The 27,820-nt window shown below is 47.6% G+C and overlaps 1 protein-coding gene across 3 annotated transcripts in view; it reads right to left on the bottom strand.

Moving 5' to 3' along the window:
• The window catches only part of FLVCR2 (FLVCR choline and putative heme transporter 2), a 38,388-nt gene extending 11,824 nt beyond the window's left edge, over nucleotides 1-26,564 (bottom strand). For all 3 annotated transcript variants that reach the window (XM_082275054.1, XM_082275055.1, XM_082275056.1), the window contains exons 1-9: nucleotides 26,455-26,564; nucleotides 25,779-26,381; nucleotides 15,867-16,008; nucleotides 13,034-13,174; nucleotides 7,329-7,396; nucleotides 5,047-5,150; nucleotides 4,836-4,946; nucleotides 4,433-4,538; nucleotides 241-352 (exon numbers count right to left, since the gene is read on the bottom strand). In XM_082275054.1, coding sequence (XP_082131180.1) covers nucleotides 241-352; nucleotides 4,433-4,538; nucleotides 4,836-4,946; nucleotides 5,047-5,150; nucleotides 7,329-7,396; nucleotides 13,034-13,174; nucleotides 15,867-16,008; nucleotides 25,779-26,357 — 1,363 coding nt within the window. In that variant the 5' untranslated portion in view covers nucleotides 26,358-26,381; nucleotides 26,455-26,564. The remainder of the gene's footprint in view (nucleotides 1-240; nucleotides 353-4,432; nucleotides 4,539-4,835; nucleotides 4,947-5,046; nucleotides 5,151-7,328; nucleotides 7,397-13,033; nucleotides 13,175-15,866; nucleotides 16,009-25,778; nucleotides 26,382-26,454) is intronic.
• Nucleotides 26,565-27,820: the final 1,256 nt, after the last annotated feature.

Here is a 27,820-nt window from a genome sequence, read left to right as displayed (position 1 = left end):
GTTAATGTTCGAAATTTGCTGAGGGAAACCCCTTATGAATTTGTTTACGTTATTGCATATTATCCTCACGCTATGTAATTGTCTATTTTTCTTATAATTATTTCTAATAAAATTCAAGTGAAAGAAAAACAACTGTTTTCTGTGTGTCCTAATGGTGACTGGCGTTTTTCCAGTGCCAAAAAACGCCAGTCACTGCAGTATGTGTGACATGGCCCTAAGTGCGGCAGGGGGGTGACATACCTGTGATAATGGCTCCAGCCAGCAGGAAGCTGCACAGAAAGATATTTCCAGCCTGAACACTAAATCTCTCCAAAATCTGCCCTTGTGCGGTTGTGAAGATCAGTCCAAACACCTGCATGAGACATAAAGACCATAAAACATACATATGGCAACACCTTCCATCCCTGGTGCATGCAAACTGTCCCCTGTAGACACAGCATCAGCCATATCTCCTGAGAATGCCACCGGAATACTGGTCATGCTGATCCCCTGGCTTTATTACTTTAGGTATTAAACATTTTGACCACAAATCGGGATCCTGAGAATCTGCATCTGGCCCCGTTTGTCACTGTCAGATCCTCGTTAATCTTCTACCACTCATTAGTGCGAGTCCAAGACTAATTACACGGTGTAGCAACCAAAGTTAGGCTACTTATTGACCGACACTGAGCCAACACAGTCCATCACAAAGTACAGATGGATCGGGGAGATGCGAGCCCTGAATCCAGATATACTCTGCACAACGTGGTACAAGGTGTGTCCCGAACCACTTGCCGCCCATGCAGAGATGTATAGTAACTAAGTAGAACTTCTTCACTACTGTACTTAAGTACGGAAAGTCGGTATCTGTACTTTCCTAGAGTAGAATTTTTTTCTCCTACTTCCACTTTTACTTCACTACATTTTTTCAATGATTTCAATACTTCTACTCCAATATTTTTTTTTTTTGTGCTGCATAGTTACTCGTTACTATTATAAAAATTACCACTGCCAGAACAGTAGATGACAGGTTTCATGAAGCTCAAAACATGTGTATTATCAGCGCATACGAAAATAAAAGCTACTGTATGTATAAATAAAAGCTGCATTTGAAATAATAAAAAACAATATGATGTTCAAACTTTTGACTTCTTTCTTTAATAATTACATAACACAGTACTTGTACTTTTACTTTCAGTACTTGAGTAGCAAAATTTTTAAAAAAACTACTTGCAATACTTAAGTACAAAAAATGTTGAATACTTTAGTACTTCTACCCAAGTCACTTTTTGATCGAGCACTTCCACTTCTACTCAAGTCACTCTTTGATCGAGCACTTGTACTTTTACTCAAGTATGGGTTTCGAGTAATTTATACAACTCGGCGCCCATGCCAATTCTGACACTTCTATCCTACGTGTAAAAAATCATCATTTTTGTGTTAAAAAATTACTCAGAACCCCCAAACATTATAAATGTTTTTTAGCATTTTTTTCCCTAGGGAATAAAATGGTGGTCGTTGCAACTTTTTATGTCGCACGGTATTTGCACAGCAATTTTTCAAACGCGTTTTTTTTTTTATTTAATGCGCAGCAATTTTTAAAACGCGTTTTTTTTTTTTAAATTAAAAAAAAAAAAAAAAAACACCACACTAAAGTTAGCCTGATTTTTTTTACATAATGTGAATGATGATGTCACGCCGAGTAAATGGATACCCAACATGTCACGCTTTAAAATTGCGCACACTCGTGGAACATCGCCGAACTTCGGTACTTAAAAATCTCCATAGGTTTAGAGTTAAAAAAGGAGGTCTTGGGCTAGAATTATTGCTCTCGCTCTAACATTCGCGTTGATACCTCACGTGTGGTTTGAACGCCGTTTACATAAGTTGGGGGCGTGATGTACATATGCATTCGCTTCTGCGTGGGAACGCACGGGGATTGGGACACTTTAAAAAAAATATATTTTTAATGTTTACCGTATATGCCGGTGTATTAGATGACTTTTTAACCTTAAAAACTTCCCCCAAAAATCGGGGGGTCTTCTTATACGTGGAGTACAAAATGTGAACCGTAAGAGAACTCCCGTCATACTTACCTAGGTGGATGATGCATCTATCCTCTGCGGCTCTAACACTGAGACCAACACCGCTGATCAGGGCCGCTGATAGGGGGGGGACCACCAGCCCTCTTGTAGGGGGCCATAGCACATAGGGGGGGCCCACACAGAGAGGGGGGATTAGTGATGGACAACAGATACAGAAATCTTCCTCTAGCACCTGAATCTGATCTGTCCTTCTCCCTGCTATCAGCTTTTATCTGCTTAGAAAGAGACAGTCGTCCCTCACTAATCCCCCTCCCTGTGTGGGCCCCCCTCCCAGCACTGGCTCTAATGTTATCTCTGCTCAGGAGTTTATTTGTAAATTGTAACTTTGTTTCTCTCTCTCTGTCTCTCTGATCCCGGAGCTCCAACTGCCCCCAGCCTGTATATTTTTCTCATCTTCTTTTTTATTTAACCTAGTTTTTTTTTTAGATTTAGCAGGAATTATGTGAGTTATGTTATATTTGTGTCTGATAATAGTGATTTTGTTGTAAATTTGGCTAAATATATCTTTAATATTTTCTTGGGGGGGCCCTGCCAGGTAGTCTGTACGGGGCCCCGCGATTTCTAACAGCAGCCCTGCCGCTGATTGCTCGGTTGCGGTCAAACACCGCTATATCCCCTCGCTCTTTGGAGCGCTGGAATGTGAAGGCTGAGCCGGGTGTCGGTCCAGACATGTGGGTGGATCCCGACTTCATTGTCGCGATTTTGGACCGGCTCTGTGATGTCAGCAGACCGGTGATATCAGCCCGCTCTCTGCTGAAAACGGGTTACAGGAGTGCAGAACAAACTTCACTCCTGTGATCCACAGGAGAAGCTTTGACTGTACTTCTCCTTTAAAAAGAAGAAACGCGAGTGGTGGTGTCCTTAGAGGCTCTATACTTGATGCAAGTTCTCACAAAGGACAGAGGTGGCAAAGCCTGGGGACCACATAGGGTGATGCCCCTCCTCAGGCCTCAGCCACTTATATTTCAGATGAAGAAGGGGTTTATGCAATTGCATTTAGCAATCTCTGAACAGTTTAAAGTACAAAGCAGACGATTGTTATGGAGTTCATGGAATGTCAGGAACGTTCAGAAATCCTTAACCCTTTGTGTGTGGCTGTATTTATGAGCTGTCAATGAAAGTGCATGAGCGCAGCAGAGCCGAATGTATCAAGGTTTGAGTCAGGTTTACGACTTTGAGGTCCTTTGAGGGTGGGGTGGGGGTTCATGGTCCCCTGGGGGTCTTTATTGGAAGAAATCTAAAAACTGGAGAATTATTTGCCCTCTGCACACCATTCTCCATCTGACACCATTCTGGCCCATGCACGATACCGACATGATGTGATCAGAGCAACAGTGACATATGAAGTGTCCAATCAGATGTCACCGACCAATTGAATAGACAGACCCTAACTGTGCTTCATTGATACTTCCTTCAGGTGGTCGCTGACTCTTTCTGCCAGCCCTGGGGACTCCCTTCATCTTCCTGCTAGCCCTGAGGGCTCCTCACTCTTTCTGGCATCTCTGGAGGCTCTTGACTCTTCCTGCCACCTCTGGGATCTCCCAACTCTCCCTGTCACCCCAAGGGCTCCTCCCTCATGCCGGTGGCCCCTAAATCATCTAGCCACATCTAGGGGCTCCTGACTATTCCCATCATACTTGGGAGCAGTGCTGTATTTTGGCCTAGTCTGACAAGGCCCAGGCCTAGGGCAGCACTTTGCAGGGGGGGCAGCAAAAAAGCCGCCCCCCCCCCCTCCACTTGAGACTATTGGCCACTGGTTGCTAAAGCCTCCTCTCTCACCCCCCCCCTCTCTCTCTCACTCCCCCTCTTTCTCTTTCTCAACCCCTCCTCTCTCTCACTCCCCCCTCTTTCTCTCTCCCCCCTCTTTCTCTCTCTCTCTCTCACTCCCTCTCAACCCCTCCTCTCTCACCCCCCCTCTCGCTTTCTTTCTGTCATCCCCCTCTCTCTCTATCCCCCCTCTCTCTCATCCCCCCTCTCCCACCCCCCTTCTCAGCCTCTCTTATCCCCCCTCAGCCTCTCTTATCCCCTCTCTCAGCCCACCCCCTCTCTCTCTCTCACCCCCCTCTCTCCCGCCCTCACCCACCCCTTCTCTCTCTCCCGCACTCACCCACCCCTTCTCTCTCTCCCTTCCCCTCTCAGGGGTTCATGCTGTGACTTGTAGTTCTTCAGTTTTGGAGGGAGCCACATCTGTTAAAAAGGAAGGAGTGGGACAAATTTACTTAGGAGGGAGAAGGGGGGAGCCCAATTTTAGTCTTGCCTAGGGCAGCACAAAACCAAAATACGCCACTGCTTGGGAGCTCCAGGCAGTTGCACACCAATACTATCTCACACACATTATACACACTTACCTGTGCAGACACATTGAGCAGACCCGACGATGTTCCTTCTGATTCCGGATGAGTCAATTCTGCGGCAAACTCGAAGCCCAGAGGGAGATAACCCGTCATAAAAAACCTGCACAATTCAAACAGAGGTTTCATGATCATAGCACCCCTAAAGTGACCCCCAAACAACATGCTGCCTGTAGGTGAGAAACCACCAAAACCAGGTCCCCACACAGGGCTGAACCTGCTTATCTGACAATTTGTTGGACAGTTCCTCCGCCATTATCCTCCTGCAGACTCTGCACATCACAGAACAGAGCTCATACTCTACAGGGGGGGGGGGGGGAATCAGCGGCCACAAAGATTGATCTACACTGGAGAACCCACAGCTAACCAAATATTATATCAAAGCCCCATCCATACTCACCCCAGACACCCAGCTGTGATAAAGACTGCCCAGAGGAATCCCAGATCCAATATAAATGTGAAGACCACCATTCCAACCAACGATAGGACATAGACAGCCAGCGTCGTCTGTCTGAGAGAGACACAGCAGTTATAAGAGGTTTAAAAAGATAGACAAAGGGGGTAGGGAGAATGGAGACACACAGGACACCACAGGGCACCATCTTGCTCACTTGTATGTCTTGGTTCTGTCCAGCCAGAGCCCAGTGATAAGAGCACCGCACATCCCAGCGATGGTGATTGTCAGTCCAATCCGGCCAGCATTCACCTCCTCCCCCTGTGCAAGCAAGAAAATGAGAATTGTTGGTACACTCAGGGGGGGGGGGGGGGGGGGGCACATGAGCCTGGTACACTCAGGGGGGGGGGGGGGCACATGAGCCTGGTACACTCAGGGGGGGGGCACATGAGCCTCGTACACTCGGGGGGGGGGGGGGGGGGGGCACATGAGCCTCGCACACTCGGGGGGGGGGGGGGGGGCACATGAGCCTGGTACACTCAGGGGGGGGGGGGGCACATGAGCCTGGTACACTCGGGGGGGGCACATGAGCCTGGTACACTCAGGGGGGGGGGGGCACATGAGCCTGGTACACTCAGGGGGGGGGCACATGAGCCTGGTACACTCAGGGGGGGGGCACATGAGCCTGGTACACTCAGGGGGGGGCACATGAGCCTGGTACACTCAGGGGGGGGGGCACATGAGCCTGGTACACTCAGGGGGGGGGGCACATGAGCCTGGTACACTCAGGGGGGGGGGCACATGAGCCTGGTACACTCAGGGGGGGGCACATGAGCCTGGTACACTCAGGGGGGGGGGGCACATGAGCCTGGTACACTCAGGGGGGGGGGGCACATGAGCCTGGTACACTCAGGGGGGGGGGCACATGAGCCTGGTACACTCAGGGGGGGGGGCACATGAGCCTGGTACACTCAGGGGGGGGGGGGGCACATGAGCCTGGTACACTCAGGGGGGGGGGGGGCACATGAGCCTGGTACACTCAGGGGGGGGGGGGGGCACATGAGCCTGGTACACTTAGGGGGGGGGGCACATGAGCCTGGTACACTCAGGGGGGGGGGGCACATGAGCCTGGTACACTCAGGGGGGGGGGGCACATGAGCCTGGTACACTCAGGGGGGGGGGGCACATGAGCCTGGTACACTCAGGGGGGGGGGGGCACATGAGCCTGGTACACTCAGGGGGGGGGGCACATGAGCCTGGTACACTCGGGGGGGGCACATGAGCCTGGTACACTCGGGGGGGGGCACATGAGCCTGGTACACTCAGGGGGGGGGGCACATGAGCCTGGTACACTCGGGGGGGGGGCACATGAGCCTGGTACACTCAGGGGGGGGGGCACATGAGCCTGGTACACTCAGGGGGGGGGGCACATGAGCCTGGTACACTCAGGGGGGGGCACATGAGCCTGGTACACTCAGGGGGGGGGGGCACATGAGCCTGGTACACTCAGGGGGGGGGGCACATGAGCCTGGTACACTCAGGGGGGGGGGCACATGAGCCTGGTACACTCGGGGGGGGGGGGCACATGAGCCTGGTACACTCAGGGGGGGGGGGGGCACATGAGCCTGGTACACTCAGGGGGGGGGGGGGCACATGAGCCTGGTACACTCAGGGGGGGGGGGGGCACATGAGCCTGGTACACTTAGGGGGGGGGGCACATGAGCCTGGTACACTCAGGGGGGGGGGGGCACATGAGCCTGGTACACTCAGGGGGGGGGGGCACATGAGCCTGGTACACTCAGGGGGGGGGGCACATGAGCCTGGTACACTCAGGGGGGGGGGGGCACATGAGCCTGGTACACTCAGGGGGGGGGCACATGAGCCTGGTACACTCGGGGGGGGCACATGAGCCTGGTACACTCGGGGGGGGCACATGAGCCTGGTACACTCGGGGGGGGGCACATGAGCCTGGTACACTCAGGGGGGGGGGCACATGAGCCTGGTACACTCAGGGGGGGGGGCACATGAGCCTGGTACACTCAGGGGGGGGGGGCACATGAGCCTGGTACACTCAGGGGGGGGGGCACATGAGCCTGGTACACTCAGGGGGGGGGCACATGAGCCTGGTACACTCGGAGGGGGGGGGGCACATGAGCCTGGTACACTCGGGGGGGGGGGGAACATGAGCCTGGTACACTCAGGAGGGGCAGCGAGCCTGCCGCACATGGGAGGGCAGAGAACCTGCCGCACACGGGAGGGCAGCGAGCCTGGTACGCATTAGACAGTGAGCTTGGTACACATAGGGCAGTAATCATGGTACATATGAGGCAGTAGGCCTGGCACACAAAGTGCAGTGAGCCTGGAACACACGTAGCAGTGTACCTGGTACATATGAGACTGTAAGCCTTCCAAACACAGGGCAGCAAGCATACCACACACACACACACGGTCCTGAGGCTGGTACACACACACACACACACAGGGGAAGGTGGCACTTACCGGGTAATGTTCTGTCACCATGCGGTTCAGTAAGGTAGATAGGGAGTAAAATGCACCTGTGTTCAGACCTAAAAAAAAGAAATATCAGAATACAACAGCAGTGAGCGGAGGACCAGTGCCGCTATCCATATAGCCAACCACCAACAGAAGAAGTGATTAATTCATTAATATCAGAAGCTACTCCTGGGATCAGAGTGGTTAAAGAGGACCTCTTCTGCACTGCAGGTAACATCAGGTCACAAATGGGTTGATTTACTAAAGGCAAATAGAGCAGTTGCTCCAGAGCTTAGTAAATGAAGGTAAAGCTTTACTTTGCAAAGAGTACTCTATCATGTGCAAGAAAAAAAAAGGAAGAACCGTCAGTCCGTTCTCATCCGATCCCATCCGATCCGCTGGACGGATGGAAAATAGGGTTTCCATACGTCCAGATTTGACGCATCGGATCGGATGTCAGCGGACATGTCTCCGCTGACATCCGATGCCCCATAGAGATGCATGGGGGGACCGTTCAAATCCACCAAAAAAATGGACAGGCGGATCTGAACGGTCCGCCTGTGTGAAAGGGGCCTTAGGCTGGCCATACATGTTGGATTAACTTGTACAATTTTCCATTAGATTTACCAAAAACCAAACAGCTTTCAATTGTATCCAATTAGGCAGGTCCTTGCACTACATAAGCTGGATACACACTATACAATTATCTTTGGTTTTTGGCCTTACAATTTACCAAAACCATATATTATGAGGTCAAACCGAAACACTTTCAATTTGTATGCAATCTTGCAGGCTCTTGCACTACATAGTTGACGGTAAATCAAATCTAAAAGGAATCAAAACAACAAAAGTTGTATAGTGTGTATCTAAATGAAAACTGTACAAGAAAAGTGAATATGTATGGCCGGCATTACTCACTAAGTGAGTCTTTAGAGCCAGGGACACCCCTGGGGCTGTGCTATGGGTCTGGACCTGGAAAGAGCTCCACAGCCAACACAGTATACAAAGGTCGGGAAAACACCAACATGCAGAGCCCATTGCTGAAGGTCACATTCCGGGCTAGCCTACGGTTGCCAACTCATTCCTTTATTCAAGGACAGCTATTATTACACAGGTTCTGAGGCTGATATAATGCACAAAAGGCAACAAGTGAGTTAAATTAAAAGCAAAAAGGGGGGCCAATGCGCTACCAATGGAGTATTGAAAGACGTGAATCACAATAGAGTGGCAATAAGTAGTAGTGTCACCACATACTTGCATAAATAACTCTAATAAATAAATCAGTGCTAAATTAAAATAGATAAATATTCCATGAATAACACTAGATATAAATAAACATGCAGAATAGTGCAAATTCATTAAAGTGCTGTGCATAAACAAGAAATCATGAATAAGACACATAATTCACATAAATACCAAAAAGTTCATATAAAGTGCTAGATGTAACAAAATCAATGGAAAAATGATATAAATAGTGACAAATTGCTGAATGTAGAAAAAAAAAAAAGCAATGGATCAATGGTAATATTTACGACCAAAAAATTCACAATCCACAAAAGTGCTGATGTTGAAATTAAGAGTTCATATAGAAAAAGTTAATGTGCAAATTCATATATAAAAAGTTAATGTGCAAATTCATATATAAAAGTTCATGTGCCAATGTGCAAACATATAGCCAATGGTGCTGTTCTGGTCATGTGAAGTGCTTCCAAATCCAATAGTGTCACCGATGTGCACCATATCTCACAATATATGCAATGGCCGCTCACCTCCAGGTAGGTTACAACAAGCGTGGTAACAGAGAAAGAAATTCTCCTATAGGAATCCAAGCGGTGGTAACCGGACAGCTGGTAGGTGGTGGTCTCTTAGGGCAAGGGTCCTCTTATCTCTCATATATGGAATCAATAAAAAAGGGGCCTCATGGTGTAGTAGATTAAGACATTTAAATAAAAATATAGATAAAACGCTCTTTCACAAGCTCGCGTTGTGTAGGGGAATGTAAACTTTCGGTCTCGGCTGTAGACCGGAAGTGGCGTCACCCGGCTCCTCCCGACGCGTTGCGTCACTCTCGTAACTTTATCAAGAGTATTTATTTGAATTTAGTGTCAATTTATTTATTAGAGTTAAGTGAGTTTAATTCTCCCCTTATCAGCCACAGAACCTGTGTAATTAATGTATGTCCTAGTTTAAAGGGATGAGGTGGCAACCCTAGACTAGCACCGTACATTCAGTTCAGTGGCTTCCAAATCTGGTGCTAATGATACGCCAATTCAGATAGCTGTTATGCAGAGACCGGCTGAAGCAGTGGTGTGATAGAGAATCTTAATTGAAGACACAATTGAAGACACAGAGAAAAAAAAACCATGAAGCAAGGAAAGCTAGCAAAAAAATATTCTTTTTCCCATATATTCTGCCTCTATAGTTGGATTACACCCTCTATATATTCTGCCTCTATAGTTGGATTACACTCTCCATGTATTCTGCCTCTATAGTTGGATTACACTCTCCATGTATTCTGCCTCTATAGTTGGATTACATCCTCCATATATTCTTGCTCTATAGTTGGATTACACCCTACATATATTCTGCCTCTATAGTTGGATTACACCCTCCATATATTCTGCCTCTATAGTTGTGGATTACACGCTCCATATATTCTGCCTCTATAGTTGGATTACACGCTCCATATATTCTGCCTCTATAGTTGGATTACACGTTCCATATATTTTGCCTCTATAGTTGGAATACACCCTCCATATATTCTGCCTCTATAGTTGTGGATTACACGCTCCATATATTCTGCCTCTATAGTTGGATTACACCCTCCATATATTCTGCCTCTATAGTTGGATTACACGCTCCATATATTCTGCCTCTATAGTTGGATTACACGCTCCATATATTCTGCCTCTATAGTTGGATTACACCCTCTATATATTTTGCCTCAATAGTTGGATCTCCCCTCCTTACATTCTGCTGATGTAGTTGAGCATGTGACATTACAAATAAAAAAAAAAATATGACATTAGTACACACTGAGCCGCTCAGCCCAACCACATTGCTTAATAATTACTATAAGTGTCATCATTTATCCTGTATCGTGGCCAATATTTTATTAACAACCTTTGGATCATTGCTTAATACCAATTTTAAGTATTCTATACATTAGGTATTCTTCGGATTGTTCTCTGTGTGACAATTTGTATATTCCCCGGGAGTTGCGATGCGTGCTGCGTGTCCTCCCTCTCCTCCTCTGCTTCCTAGCGTTAGGGGACAGGGTGGGCGGTCTCATCACGCATCGGCGCCACGCCTCCCGCCGACGCATGACGTCTTTTTGGCGCCATCTCGCCGGCGAGGTTTTGTTCCACCAGTGTACATAAGCCAGCCCGCGGGACGGTAACGCCCTATGGCTGTTGCCTTTCCCGTGGTGCATTAGGCTTACACACGATCGTGACGCTGGGCTCACCAAGGCGGCTTTTTGGGCTTACACGCAATACTCCACATGGTAATCTAGTTCTCACTGTTGCACTTCACCTCTGGTGTTATTCACTCATTCTTTTTCCAACTTTTTCCTCATTTGCCCTTCACTGGCTTATAATATCACCATTAGCTTGGCTTTTTTTCATAATTAGTTCCTAGGTCTTTTTTCTACTCTTTACACGTGGCTTGGGACAATGGTATCACCAATTCCTCTCTCACCTATCACCTATCTATGGCATACCTGTCTGGTGTTTTTACGGTCTACTCGCTTACACCCCTGTCACATTCATTTATGGTTTCCTTCCTTTTTATCACACTCCGGCTATGAGTGATATGACGCCCTTTATTATATACAACTATTTTTATTGATGTTTACCATTATACCCATATGTATAGACAACATATATATTTCTCTCTACAGATACTGTCTACGTTCACCACTATGGGTTAGCCATATCTCATATCCTGACACGCTTTCACCATGTTCCACATATGTTCTTCCTGCCCGCCTGCCGGTGCGCCCTCAGCTCCCATGGGGGACATGCTATGTCCACATAGACTCATTACCAATCTAGTACCATTACGTAAGTGATTGGGTTAAAAATGGGGCTCATTTTCTTTCCCCCGTTCCCTCCTCCTACCTTTTCTCCTCATTCTAATTGGCATTCATTAACATGATCCTTTTTACTTATGCATATATATTACTTTTTAGAATTTTACAAAACATCTACTCCTGATGAAGTGGCAATGTGCGTCCACGAAACGCGTCGAGTCCATGATGTTTTCCATATATTCAGTTACTTTACTACCTGGAATTACCACATTCTATGTTGTGTACATATGCAATATATATACTTTTTGAAATCTGCTCTGATGTCTGTCTATATTATGAATTTGGAGGTGCTATACTAAATTGTCATTACCTGTTTTACATATATTTATTGTATGTTGTTTACACTGCAATGTTCATCCATTTCTATATGTATGTACCCATGCTCTATTGGATAGTTGTATTTTATTGCTGATGACCTGCATCATTAAATCAAGTTTTTCTTTTACTATGTTGTTGGATCCACTTTTACAATCATTTTTAGCCATATTACCTATCCCAACCATTGGTATGCACTTCATTTAAAGTCCCAACTGCCCCCTTCTTTTTACCCTTGCCCCTATATTTATGGTGACTTAGGCATTGGCTCTGTGTACTTTATTATTACTATGTTGTTGAAACGATTCACACATATTTTATATATTATGCTACTTTACCCTGCCGATAGCCTCATTAAGGTTTAGTCATACTCCCCTTTCCCCCAATTTGCCTCTATAGTTGGATTACACCCTCCATATATTCTGCCTCTATAGTTGGATTACACGCTCCATATATTCTGCCTCTATAGTTGGATTACACCCTCCATATATTCTGCCTCTATAGTTGGATTACACGCTCCATATATTCTGCCTCTATAGTTGGATTACACCCTCTATATATTCTGCCTCTATAGTTGGATTACACGCTCCATATATTCTGCCTCTATAGTTGGATTACACGCTCCATATATTCTGCCTCTATAGTTGGATTACACGCTCCATATATTCTGCCTCTATAGTTGGATTACATCCTCCATATATTCTTGCTCTATAGTTGGATTACACCCTCCATATATTCTGCCTCTATAGTTGGATTACACGCTCCATATATTCTGCCTCTATAGTTGTGGATTACACGCTCCATATATTCTGCCTCTATAGTTGTGGATTACACGCTCCATATATTCTGCCTCTATAGTTGGATTACACGCTCCATATATTCTGCCTCTATAGTTGGATTACACGTTCCATATATTTTGCCTCTATAGTTGGAATACACCCTCCATATATTCTGCCTCTATAGTTGTGGATTACACGCTCCATATATTCTGCCTCTATAGTTGGATTACACCCTCCATATATTCTGCCTCTATAGTTGGATTACACGCTCCATATATTCTGCCTCTATAGTTGGATTACACGCTCCATATATTCTGCCTCTATAGTTGGATTACACCCTCTATATATTTTGCCTCAATAGTTGGATCTCCCCTCCTTACATTCTGCTGATATAGTTGAGCATGTGACATTACAAATAAAAAAAAAATATGACATTAGTACACACTGAGCCGCTCAGCCCAACCACATTGCTTAATAATGACCCTTCCAGCTGTCATGTGAGCCACAGCGCTCGCACCACTCACCGTATGACACAACCAGCAGGATGAAGTTTCGGTTCCTCAGTAGCCGCAGTATGGACTGTTTATATGAGTACTGACCGGGGGGAACAGAGAGCAGAGCAACCTGGGCCAGGGTGGGTGGTGTGGGGGGAGCCTCCTGGAAGACTGAACACAACACACAGTTTATTAGTCTCCGCACTAAAATTCTGCTATTCCATACACGCAGCTGTCCCTACATCTCCCCTATTCCATACACACAGCTGTCCCTACATCTCCCCTATTCCATACACACAGCTGTCCCTACATCTCCCCTATTCCATACACACAGCTGTCCCTACATCTCCCCTATTCCATACACACAGCTGTCCCTACATCTCCCCTATTCCATACACACAGCTGTCCCCGCATATCCCCTATTCCATAAACACAGCTGTCCCTACATCTCAGCTATTCCATACACACAGCTGTCCCCGCATATCCCCTATTCCATACACACAGCTGTCCATACATCTCCGCTATTCCATACACACAGCTGTCCCTACATCTCCCCTATTCCATACACACAGCTGTCCCTACATCTCCCCTATTCCATACACACAGCTGTCCCTACATCTCCCCTATTCCATACACACAGCTGTCCCTACATCTCCCCTATTCCATACACACAGCTGTCCCTACATCTCCCCTATTCCATACACACAGCTGTCCCCGCATATCCCCTATTCCATAAACACAGCTGTCCCTACATCTCAGCTATTCCATACACACAGCTGTCCCCGCATATCCCCTATTCCATACACACAGCTGTCCATACATCTCCGCTATTCCATACACACAGCTGTCCCCACATCTCCGCTATTCCATACACACAGCTGTCCCCGCATATCCCCTATTCCATAAACACAGCTGTCCCTACATCTCAGCTATTCCATACACACAGCTGTCCCCGCATATCCCCTATTCCATACACACAGCTGTCCATACATCTCCGCTATTCCATACACACAGCTGTCCCTACATCTCCCCTATTCCATACACACAGCTGTCCCCACATCTCCGCTATTCCATACACACAGCTGTCCCCACATCTCCGCTATTCCATACACACAGCTGTCCTTACATCTCCTCTATTCCATACACACAGCTGTCCCTGCATATCCCCTATTCCATACACACAGCTGTCCATACATCTCCGCTATTCCATACACACAGCTGTCCCTACATCTCCCCTATTCCATACACACAGCTGTCCCCACATCTCCACTATTCCATACACACAGCTGTCCCCACATCTCCGCTATTCCATACACACAGCTGTCCCTACATCTCCCCTATTCCATACACACAGCTGTCCCCACATCTCCGCTATTCCATACACACAGCTGTCCTTACATCTCCTCTATTCCATACACACAGCTGTCCCTGCATATCCCCTATTCCATACACACAGCTGTCCATACATCTCCGCTATTCCATACACACAGCTGTCCCTACATCTCCCCTATTCCATACACACAGCTGTCCCCACATCTCCACTATTCCATACACACAGCTGTCCCCACATCTCCGCTATTCCATACACACAGCTGTCCCTACATCTCCCCTATTCCATACACACAGCTGTCCCCACATCTCCGCTATTCCATACACACAGCTGTCCCCACATCTCCTCTATTCCATACACACAGCTGTCTCTACATCTCCCCTATTCCATACACACAGCTGTCCCTGCATCTCCCCTATTCCATACACACAGCTGTCCCTACATCTCCCCTATTCCATACACACAGCTGTCCCTACATCTCCCCTATTCCATACACACAGCTGTCCCTACATCTCAGCTATTCCATACACACAGCTGTCCTTACATCTCCCCTATTCCATACACACAGCTGTCCCTACATCTCCACTATTCCATACACACAGCTGTCCTTACATCTCCCCTATTCCATACACACAGCTGTCCTTATATCTCCCCTATTCCATACACACAGCTGTCCCTACATCTCCCCTATTCCATACACACAGCTGTCCCTACATCTCCCCTATTCCATACACACAGCTGTCCTTACATCTCCCCTATTCCATACACACAGCTGTCCCTACATCTCCCCTATTCCATACACACAGCTGTCCTTACATCTCCCCTATTCCATACACACAGCTGTCCCTACATCTCCGCTATTCCATACACACAGCTGTCCCTACATCTCCCCTATTCCATACACACAGCTGTCCCTACATCTCCCCTATTCCATACACACAGCTGTCCCTACATCTCCCCTATTCCATACACACAGCTGTCCCTACATCTCCCCTATTCCATACACACAGCTGTCCCTACATCTCCCCTATTCCATACACACAGCTGTCCCTACATCTCCCCTATTCCATACACAGCTGTCCCTACATCTCCCCTATTCCATACACACAACTGTCCCTACATCTCCCCTATTCCATACACACAGCTGTCCCTACATCTCCCCTATTCCATACACACAGCTGTCCCCACATCTGCGCTATTCCATACACACAGCTGTCCTTACATCTCCGCTATTCCATACACACAGCTGTCCCCACATCTCCGCTATTCCATACACACAGCTGTCTCTACATCTCCCCTATTCCATACACACAGCTGTCCCTGCATATCCCCTATTCCATACACACAGCTGTCCTTACATCTCCGCTATTCCATACACACAGCTGTCCTTACATCTCCCCTATTCCATACACACAGCTGTCCCTGCATATCCCCTATTCCATACACACAGCTGTCCCTACATCTCCCCTATTCCATACACACAGCTGTTTTACACCTCAGTTATGTGTGAGTAGTCCTTGAGTTGATGCGCACCAAATATTACCAGGATGAAGAGAAGGCTGGAGACAGCTGCAGTTCCATAAAACATGATGCTGATGTGATACGATAGCCGGTCCATATCTTCAATTTTGGGGACCAGGACTGGTGGCAGGAGGAAGCCCACTGCGACACCTAACTGGAGCAAAGAGGAAGACTTTACCACCACGCACTGCCACCATCATAACTATCCCACTGCAACACCTAACAGAAGTAATGGTGGGATGTCACTGGCACACACTGCCACCATCATAACTATCCCACTAATGGTGGGATGTCACTGGCACACACTGCCACCATCATAACTATCCCACTGCAACACCTAACAGAACAGAAGTAATGGTGGGATGTCACTGGCACACACTGCCACCATCATAACTATCCCACTAATGGTGGGATGTCACGGGCACACACTGCCACCATAACTATCCAGAAAAGACGGCACTATAATGGTCCAAGTAGTGTGGACTATAGAAAAGTTTATTCAATCAAAAGTAAGAATAGTGAAATTATTTGTAAAAATTGTAACGCACCACCTACACAATACACCATGTACACATGACATCATTGTCAGATAAAAACATTAAAAAGAGTCCCCCCATTTGCCTCTGTTGCGGCTCTTTCCTTGCCCTAGGTTTACCCCTGGCCTTGATAACCCACATCTGTTTTCGTGGTGGTCGGACCATGGCTTTGTGGATGTCTACTCGTTATTTACCCCTACAAGGATACTCCCTTTTGGGGCCCTCCGCTCCTCACATGATATACTCTTGCGGGAACATTATCGATATATGCAACTCCACAATTTCCTTCAGCAACTCGTTAAACATAAACCTTTACCCTATACGCTCACGCCATTTGAAAGCCTCTGTAGGGCACGACCCCACTCACCGGGACTCATATCCCTCTATATGCTTCTATTATTTCTTGTGATACACCCCCTTTCACGGTCTATCATTCTAACTGGGAACTGGAATTGGGATGCAAGTTGGACAAGGAGGACTGGCAGCACATGAATGACGGCAGCTCTCTCAAAATGTTCCCGAAAAGTTTTGATTCTAGAAAATGCTTATAAGGTGTTCTACAGATGGTATTATACCCCAGCCAGGCTGGCAAAATTTATACCGGCGTATTCTCCCTTGTGTTTTCGTGGATGCACTCAGGAGGGGACCATGGCACATATTTGGTGGACATGCCCCAAGGTGCGCAGATTATGGATCAGGATCTATGCTTTGCTCCGTAATATTTTTCAGGTCACCCTGAAGAGAGACCCGTATGAGGCGCTTCTATGTAAACCTATACCTGACTTGTCCCGTAAGCAACGTCAGTTGGCCCAGCATTTGTTTACAGCTACGAAATTGACAATTGCCCGATCCTGGAAGACCCCGTTGCTTAGTTTTCAGGCTCTCAAAAACCGTATGAATGATATCCTAATTATTGAAAAATTGACAGCCATAGTCTCTGATACCCATGATAAATTTCTTAAAGCGGAGTTCCAGCCTTTTCACTCACCTGTTCAACGGTCCAGCGATGCGGCCGCCCGAAGCCTCGATCCTCTTCCCTCTGGCATCACTGCTGTGGGCAACCGGCTGTGACAGTTTGCGGCTTCACAGCCGGGTACCCACTGCGCATGCGCGAGTCGCGCTGCGCGTCTTGATTGGCCGGCAATCTTCTGGGACCTCTGACATGTCCCAGAAGATTGCAGGGAGGGAGGGGGAGAGGAGAACTTCCGTTCAGGGCGCCGTGGCGCTCCGAGCGGAAGTGGGAGCGGGTACCTGTCAAAACTAGGTACCCGGTCCCCCCCCCCCCCCCAAAAAAATGACATGCCAAATGTGGCATGTCAGGGGGTTAGAATACCTAAAGCGGAAGTTCCACTTTTGGGTGGAACTCCGCTTTAAGGTGTGGGACTCCTGGATCTCGACTGTTGCCCCTTCCCGATTTCAGACCACTCTTCCCTTTGATACCCCCTGGACGCTCGCCGCACAGGACCCGTTTTCTCTTCCTTTTCCCCATCCTCTCTTTAGTCTTCTTTTATTGTCGTTTCTTTTTTTGTTTGTCTCCTTTTCTCACTCCTTTTCCCTCTTTCTCCTTTGTCTCTCTGTGCTGCTTTCTTCTCTGGCTCGGTACTTTAAGTCCATGCCTACGCTTGCTTCATGGAACGTTCTGGGACTTCTTCTCCTGTTGTTTTTATTTGCACTATATGTCACTAGGGGGGACTTTTGGTCCCTGTCTGATGATTTTTTGCTGATATACTTTATTTGGTCTACACTGTTTTAAGTTTGGCTTACGCTCTGTGTCTGCATCCTGTTTTGCTGTGACCTGTTTCATGCGTTCCATTTGTTTTTTCCATATTGTACACATATGCCTTGTTTTGATGTATGTTTATGCCTTTTCTTAAAATAAAAACTTTTTTACAAAAAAAAAAAAACATTAAAAAGAGTCCGGACTCTGAATTCGTGATCGACCGGTATTGGTTTTTTTGCTGCGGATACCGATATTTTGGCCATTGAATATCGGTATTGGCCAGTATGGGCCAATATTTTTTTACACTTAAAAAACTTTTTTTAATCACTTGACAGGTACTCTTGTGGAGGGATCTGGGGGTCTAAAAGACCCCAAACCCCTCCTTTGCACTTAAAAGCATTCAAAACCCCAAGTTTGGCTGTTTTGAATGCTGTCATTTTTTTGAATTTGGCGCAGAGTGCCCGGAAGTGATGTCATGACATCACTTCCGGGTTTTTACATGGAGACACTCCACTCTAATAGCGATGTTGTAGCGATGTTACAAACTGAAAAGGACCAGCTGAGAAGCATTACACCTCCATCCCCTTGGCGGATGCAGTATAAAAAGTCCCAATCTGTGTTTTATACTGCATCCGCCCGCCAAGGGGATGGAGGTGTAATGCTTCTCAGCTGGTCCTTTTCAGCTTGTACCATCGCTACAACATCGCTGAGTTTTGATATATTAGACCAGTCAAAGATGGGAGCGGGTTGGGGGAGGTTTGGGCTGCCTCCCTTCCATTGTGGAGACACTCAAATTAGAATAGAAAGTGTTAGGACTGCAGGTAACACAGGGTGCCGTGTAGTGGCCCTGCAGCTTACACATGCGTTTGCAAATGCATGTCAACTAAACCCCTGTTCTTTATTTATATCATGAGACAGGTCTACTATGTTGGTGGCAGACTGGAGGGTGAGTACATCTGACTGGGGGCTGGCTGGCTTCCATGCAACTCTTTTAATCCTTTAAACTTTTGTTTTTTCTGATACAGGGATGGAGACGCTGGGCATTACCTGCTGGTGTCTCACTTAAAGTCCCAAATAGCCTATATTGTTCAGATAAGAAATTGTTGCCTGCACACCAGTGTGAACTGCCAGTGCCATTGAGTGAACGGCCGCTAATTTTGGATGAGATATAGTGGTTATCAGTACAGCTATCAAGTAGTAACTTTGTATTGACTGCATGAGGTTCCCCTGTAAAAATTGGATACACCGTTATCCCGAACTATTGATTGGTTTAGATTTTGTCGTCTATTTACTGATTATTACTTCTTGGCAACTACATGCCGGTAATCTGCGATGGAGCAGAGGTAGTTGTATCCTGGAATGACAACCCCACATCTTACCCAAGTACCACCTCGATTGTGGTTCCAAGAGGTACCATACCCGGTACCATATCCCACAATCCTTTGCATGCAGTCACTACTAGCCACTGATTGGTCAGAGAATCGTTGTTATCCCACCCACTTACTTTAGTACTACTTTAGTGGAAAAGCAAACCATACCAAACCATACCGAACCGTTCCAACACCTTACCATGCGGTACCATGCAGTGGAAAACCAAACAGGGCCAAGCAGGACCGAGTAGAGCCACGGTGGCACTTTTCCACTGCAAGTACCGGCTCGGCTCTACTCGGTCCTGTTTGGTTTTCCACTCCATGGTACGGTGTTGGAACGGTTCGGTACGGTTTGGTATGGTTTGCTTTTCCCACTAAAGTAAGTGGGTGAGATAACAACGATTCTCTGACCAATCAGTGGCTAGTAGAGACTGCATGCAAAGGATTGTGGGATATGGTACCGGTATGGTACCTCTTGGAACCACAATCGAGGTGTTACTGTTAGCCGTACCGTTCGGTTCCATGTAGTGGAAAAGCGCCGCCGTACCGTACCGAACCGTTTCTACACCATACCATGCGGTTCCAGCAGTGGAAAAGCACAAAAGCGAGCCGAACCGTTCGGTTCCATGCAGTGGAAAAGCCAAATAGTTATTATATCAGGCAGGGCCGGAACATGGGGTGGGCAGGACGAGCAGTTGCCCTGGGCGCAATGGTTTATTTCAGGGATGATGGGGGCGCCTTGACCCTAACCCCAAGGGAAGGGGGGGGGGGCAGTTTGGCATCCTTGCCCTGGGCCCTGGATGACCTTGTCCCGGCACCGATATCAGGGTTTGCATTCAGAGTTCGGACTCTTTATGTTTTTTATCTGACAATGATGTCATGTGTACATGGTGTATTGTGTAGGTGGTGCGTTACAATTTTTACAAATAATTTCACTATTCTTATTTTTGATTGAATAAACTTTTCTATAGTCACACTACTTGGACCAATATAGTGCCGTCTTTTCTGTATAGTTCCTTCCATACTACTCCTTTTTATAGATGTTATTTTAGGGTACCCTATTAGGTGAGTTAGTGGACTAGGCAGGTCTGTTAATACAGTACACACAAGGGCATCTCTAGGCCTGGTCTGGCAGGTACTCTATCTGCCACTATATTCTTTTTAGTACACCATCATTAACTATCCCACTGCGGCACCAGTGAGGTCACTGGTATGAACGATCACCAATAAAAGGATCAGTTTTTGGAAGTAGATAGGGAGGGAGTTTATTCTGTAGTGTAAATGGGCATTTATGTTTTACAGCAGCCTTTTTCAACCAGGGTGCCCAGGCACCCTGGGGTGCCTTGAGGTTTTTTTCAGGGGTGCCTTGGCAAAATGCCAAAAACTGATCCAAATTTGTATACAAGCCAGCAGGTGGATGAAGCCTGCCCCCTAGTTACACAAAGTCACGGGTTTTCATTATGTACCATCTAGGGATCAACCGATTATCGGCAAAGCCGATATATCAAGGGCCGATATGCACTTTCCCCGATATATATCGGAATCGGCCCCGGAGGTTACCGATATTGCCGATATTTCGGGAAAATGCCTGTACTGGAGTGATGCCTGCAGCTGGAGGCATCACCCCGGTACCGGCGTCCATAGCCGGCGGTCGGCTGTCTTGTAAAGGCAACCGATGCAGCTAAGAAGCCACTCCGCTGTCATTACAAGGAGCGGGAAGGGATGGGATGTGATGTGATGTTCCCCCCCCCCCGAGGCCCGGGCAACCAGCAAAGAGAAGACCCGATCAAAGCTGCATTAGGTGGCATTTAATGTACAAAAATATTGGCCAATATCGGCCGATACCGATATGCGATGACCAAAATATCGGTATCGGCAATAAAAAATCAATATTGGTCGATCACTAGTACCATCACGACTAGGTACTGGCATCCTAACAGCTAATGAGGTCATCAGTTGATAAGGAGGATGTCCGTTACCTCCACAGCATCCTTGTTTGACCCTCCTCTGCCTCTCTCCATCAGCAATGGGGTCACCAGAGCTGGCTGATGGGGAGAAATTGAAGGAGAAGAGAAACAATCACTGTCACCAATGATGGGGCACTATTTCTGTCACTGACACCAATGATGGGGCACTATTTCTGTCACTGACACCAAGTATGGGGCACTATTTCTATCACTGACACCAATGATGGGGCACTATTTCTGTCACTGACACCAATGATGGGGCACTATTTCTGTCACTGACACCCAAGTATGGGGCACTATTTCTATCACTGACACCAATGATGGGGCACTATTTCTATCAATGACCCCAAGTATAGGGCACTATTTCTATCAATGACCCCAAGGATGGGGCACTATTTCTGTCACTGACACCAAGGATGGGGCACTATTTCTGTCACTGACACCAATGATGGGGCACTATTTCTGTCACTGACACCAATGATGGGGCACTATTTCTGTCACTGACACCAATGATGGGGCACTATTTCTATCAATGACCCCAAGTATGGGGCACTATTTCTATCAATGACCCCAAGTATGGGGCACTATTTCTGTCACTGACACCCAAGTATGGGGCACTATTTCTATCACTGACACCAATGATGGGGCACTATTTCTATCAATGACCCCAAGTATGGGGCACTATTTCTATCAATGACCCCAAGTATGGGGCACTATTTCTGTCACTGACACCCAAGTATGGGGCACTATTTCTATCACTGACACCAATGATGGGGCACTATTTCTATCAATGACCCCAAGGATGGGGCACTATTTCTGTCACTGACACCAAGGATGGGGCACTATTTCTGTCACTGACACCAAGGATGGGGCACTATTTCTATCAATGACCCCAAGTATGGGGCACTATTTCTATCAATGACATGGATGAGCGAGTTTGGGGTGGAGGAACTTGACTGGCCTGCAACCAATTAGAACACCTTTGGGATGAATTAGACTGACCTCAATGAATTGTGAATGACCTCACAAATGCGCTTCTGGAAGAATGGTCAAACATTCCCATAGACACTCCTAAACCTTGTGGACAGCATTCCCAGAGGAGTTGAAGCTGTTATAGCTGCAAAGGGTGGGCCAACTCAATATTGAACCCTACGGACTAAGACTGGGATGCCATTATGATGTGCGTGTAAAGGCCGACGTCCCAATACTTTTGGTAATATAGTGTATGTAAGAGTCCATTCACACTAATACGGCTTGTCAGCCTGACAAGTCGCGGTCTGTCGCGGTCCATTGTGTGGTACAGGACCCGTTCTAATAGGAGCGACACAAGTCGCTCCGACTTAGAAAAAGGGTCCTGTACTACTTCGGGGCGACCTCGGAGCGACTTGCATAGACATTCATTTTATGAAGTCCATGCAAGTCGTGCCGAAGTCGCGCTGCACGCGACTTCACAGGTCGCCCCCAAAGTCGTGCCACGTTGGTGTGAACCGGCACTAAGGGTTTACAACCATTTCAATGTATCACAACAAGGCTGAGGGAATATGAATAGACCCTTACAGTTGTTGTGGGGTGTCACATGGGATGATGTCTGCATTAGGTGGCATCTGTAAATGCAATTATTGGGGAACAATGTCAATCTAGGGAAGCCCCCACTCCCCAATATGCCATGCAGGATTAGCTTTTCCTGACGGATTTTCAGCCTCTATAAAGTATCTCCAGCCAGGCGTTTTTTTTATTTTGGATGACGTGCTAAGGGATTGGACCCCCTGTCAGTTTTTATTGGTTGCTGCGTCCCCGTTGGGGAGATTTACCTTCTCTATATATCTAGAAATTGATGAGAAATCCAAAATGTTACAGTTGGCACCAGAACAGGAAATGAGGGAAGGTCCTCTAATCGGGACACCTGTTCTGGTGACAACTACCAGATGGAACAGGGAAGGGTTAGACCCCCTTTTTGTTTGTCTTTTCTTTTTTTTTGTCAGTTTCCTTTTACAGAGATTTCCATTAATTTCCTGTAGTGGACACTCAACGGGAAGCAAAAGAAATCCCCTACCAGTTGGCACCAGAACAGGAAATGAGGGAAGGTCCTCCAATCGGGAAACCTGTTCTGGGACACCTGAACAGGAAATGAGGGAAGGTCCTCCAATAGGGACACCTGAACAGGAAATGAGGGAAGGTCCTCCAATCGGGACACCTGAACACAAAATGAGGGAAGGTCCTCCAATAGGGACACCTGAACAGGAAATGAGGAAAGGTCCTCCAATAGGGACACCTATTCTGGGACACCTAAACAGGAAATGAGGGAAGGTCCTCCAATCGGGAAACCTGTTCTGGTGACAACTACCAGATGGAACAGGGAAGGGTTAGACCCCCTTTTTGTTTGTCTTTTGTTTTTTTTGTCAGTTTCCCTTTACAGAGATTTCCATTAATTTCCTGTAGTGGACACTCAACGGGAAGCAAAAGAAATCCCCTACCAGTTGGCACCAGAACAGGAAATGAGGGAAGGTCCTCCAATCGGGAAACCTGTTCTGGGAAACCTGAACAGGAAATGAGGGAAGGCCCTCCAATCGGGACACCTGAACAGGAAATGAGGGAAGGTCCTCCAATCGGGACACCTGAACAGGAAATGAGGGAAGGTCCTCCAATAGGGACACCTGAACAGGAAATGAAGGAAGGTCCTCCAATCGGGACACCTGAACAGGAAATGAGGGAAGGTCCTCCAATCGGGACACCTGAACAGGAAATGAGGGAAGGTCCTCCAATAGGGACACCTGAACAGGAAATGAAGGAAGGTCCTCCAATCGGGACACCTGAACAGGAAATGAGGGAAGGTCCTCCAATAGGGACACCTGAACAGGAAATGAGGGAAGGTCCTCCAATCGGGAAACCTGAACACAAAATGAGGGAAGGTCCTCCAATAGGGACACCTATTCTGGGACACCTAAACAGGAAATGAGGGAAGGTCCTCCAATCGGGACACCTAAACAGGAAATGAGGGAAGGTCCTCCAATCGGGACACCTAAACAGGAAATGAGGGAAGGTCCTCCAATCGGGACACCTGAACAGGAAATGAGGGAAGGTCCTCCAATAGGGACACCTGTTCTGGTGACAACTACCAGATGGAGCAGGGAAGGGTTAGACCCCCTTTTTGTTTTGTCTTTTCTTTTTTTTGTCAGTTTCCCTTTACAGAAATTTCCATTAATTTCCTGTAGTGGACACTCAACGGGAAGCAAAAGAAACTCCCATACCAGTTGGCACCAGAACAGGAAATGAGGGAAGGTCCTCCAATTGGGACACCTGAACACAAAATGAGGGAAGGTCCTCCAATAGGGACACCTATTCTGGGACACCTAAACAGGAAATGAGGGAAGGTCCTCCAATCGGTAAACCTGTTCTGGTGACAACTACCAGATGGAACAGGGAAGGGTTAAGCCCCGTACACACGTACCGATGGTCGGCATACAAATGTTCCTCTTTTCTCCCCGGGATGTCGGTGTCTGTTGAAAAGTGCAAAGACAGCACAAGGACAGCACAAGAATTTTGTCTGCAGACTTCAGCTGACTGCAGAAGTGATGTCATGTAATGGTTGACTTTCCCTGTGTTTTTAATTTTCTGAGCATGCCCAGTCTTGCAAATCTGCGGTCTGTCGGCCGAATTCTGTACTGACAGGCGAACAATCGTCCATTCTGGTGTCCGCAGACAAAAATTTTCATGTTTGCAAGAAAGACTTTTGTCCGCGGATTGTGCGCAGACATCTGTCGGAGGCACCATACTAACACGCGTACAATCGGCAGATCCTTCGTCCACCGACGTTTGTATGCCGACGATCGGTACGTGTGTACGGGCCTTTAGACCCCCTTTTTGTTTGTCTTTTGTTTTTTTTGTCAGTTTCCCTTTACAGAGATTTCCATTAATTTCCTGTAGTGGACACTCAACGGGAAGCAAAAGAAATCCCCTACCAGTTGGCACCAGAACAGGAAATGAGGGAAGGTCCTCCAATAGGGACACCTGTTCTGGAGACAACTGGTAGGGGATTTCTTTTGCTTCCCGTTGAGTGTCCACTAGGGAAATTTATGGAAATCTCTGTAAAGGGAAACTGACAAACAAAAAACATAAGAAAAAAAAAAAGGGGGGGGTCTAACCCTTCCCTGCTCCATCCAAAAGTAAAAAAAAAAAATTTTGGCTAGAGATCTACTTTTCACACATGATTTCCCATAAATCCGTGTCCTGTGATTGGGATTACCATGCAGGACTAATCCTCAATGCTGATTAACGCTGTGAGTGCCAGGCCCTCCGCACCCCATGGGCCCCCAACACACCCCAAGTCTTACCTGGTTCCCGAACACTCCAACAGAGCAGGCGGTGGAGACCTCCGATGAGCTGAACCACACAGAGGCAATGTGTGATGGCATTCCAAGGATGAAGACCTGGGCTACCGCGCACACCAACTGTCCAAACAGCGTCACGCCATACAGGTCCGGTCGGGCACTGCCCGTCTTAATCCAAGCCCCCACACAGTTCAGGCCAGACCCGATGAGGGCAATGATGCGCAGACCGCGAGTCTCCAACAGCCAGGTGACTGGGAAGATGAGCGGGATGTACGCCAACATGTAGGCCATGGAGAGCCAATCGATGGTCAGGCTGCTGACCCCATAGTACTCCATGAAGATATTACTGATAATGCCATACTGGAGCCACTGGAAGGCATTACACAGGGAATACGAGCTGAACAGGAGGACCATGAACCAGCGGCGGGTGTACAGCTTGGTCACCTGACCCCCCGCCGCCGCCGCCGCCATAGGAGACGTCTCGCCGTTTTTTAGCCTTTCTTGCAAACCCAAATTCTTTTCTGGGGTATCCGGGAAATTATTGGGGTGCAGCAGCTCACCCCCCGATGACTCCTTCGCCATGGTGACACCAGAATCTCACAGCGCCTGCTGGAATAAAGAAGAGTCAGTTTTTCTGCCCAGAAAACAGGAAACAATCACAGCAATCACAGCCACTCACCTGGTCTTCTGTCTCATTGGCTGCTGCAGACGATATAAGAGATGACCGTCCAATCCTGAGACATGTCAACTGTGTTCCATGCTGACCGCTAACAGCAAATCTCCCCCAACTGACTCTCTCTCTCTCTCTCTCTCTCTACTCCGCACTGTCCCCTCTGCTCACTCCAACTGACTGTCTCTTCCCACACTGACTCTCTCTCTCTCCTCCGCACTGTCCCCTCCCCTCACTCCAACTGACTGTCTCTTCCCACACTGACACTCTCTCTTCTGCTTTAAAAGTTTCTTCCTAAACTGTCTCCCCTACTTCATTCACTGCCCACCTCCCCAAACTGACTGTCCTGTCCTCCCGCACTCTAGCTGTCTCTTCTGATCACTGACTGTCCCTCTTCCACAATGTCTCTGCTTTCACTGACAGTCGCTTTCCCCCCACTGACTTCCTCTCTCATACCTCCCCCAGTCTCTGCTCTGCAGGGTCATGTGTCTCTGTCGCTCTCAGTTCCTCTGTCTGAGAAATTCCACTTTGTGCCACATGTTGCACTTTTCCCCCTTCCTGTGACTCCGCCCCAAACAGCCTTCTGTCCCCTTCTATGCAAAACTGTCACCCCCCCCCCCCCCCCTGTCCTCACCCGCTCTCTGGGTGTCTCTCTCTCTCTCTGTGGATGTTTCTCACTTTCTTTTCCCTCTCTCTGGATGACTTGTTCCCTCTCTCTAGAGGTCTCTTTAGCTCAATGAATGTAGCTCTCTGTAGATGTCTCTTGTTTTTTCTCTCTCTGGATGTCTTTTTCTCTAGATGTTGCTCTCTCTCTGGATCTGTCTTTCTGGATGTTTCTCTCTCTTTCTATCTCTGGATGTCTCACTCCCTCTCTAAATAGGTCTCTTTCTCTCCCTGTGTGTCTCTTTCTCTCCCTGGATGTCTCTCTCTCTCTCTCTCCCTCTCTCTCTCCCTGGATGTCTCTCTCTCTCTCCCTCTCTGGATGTCTCTCTCTCTCTCCCTGGATGTCTCTCTTCCTGGATGTCTCTCTCCCTGGATGTCTCTCTCCCTGGATGTCTCTCTCCCTCTCTCCCTGGATGTCTCTCTCTCCCTGGATGTCTCTTTCTCTCTCTCCCTGGATGTCTCTCTCTCTCTCTCTCTCCCTGGATGTCTCTCTCTCTCTCCCTGGATGTCTCTCTCTCTCTCTCCCTGGATGTCTCTCTCTCCCTGGATGTCTCTCTCTCTCTCTCTCCCTGGATGTCTCTCTCTCCCTGGATGTCTCTCTCTCTCTCTCCCTGGATGTCTCTCTCCCTCTCTCCCTGGATGTCTCTCTCCCTGGATGTCTCTCTCCCTCTCTCCCTGGATGTCTCTCTATCTCTCTCTCTCCCTGGATGTC

The sequence above is a fragment of the Pelophylax lessonae genome (assembly GCF_965119305.1).
Source record: "Pelophylax lessonae genome assembly, chromosome: 13".
In the NCBI taxonomy this organism is placed as follows: Eukaryota; Metazoa; Chordata; class Amphibia; order Anura; family Ranidae; genus Pelophylax; species Pelophylax lessonae.
Note: the sequence above shows the minus strand (reverse complement) of the source record. Positions and strands in the feature narration are given on the sequence as shown.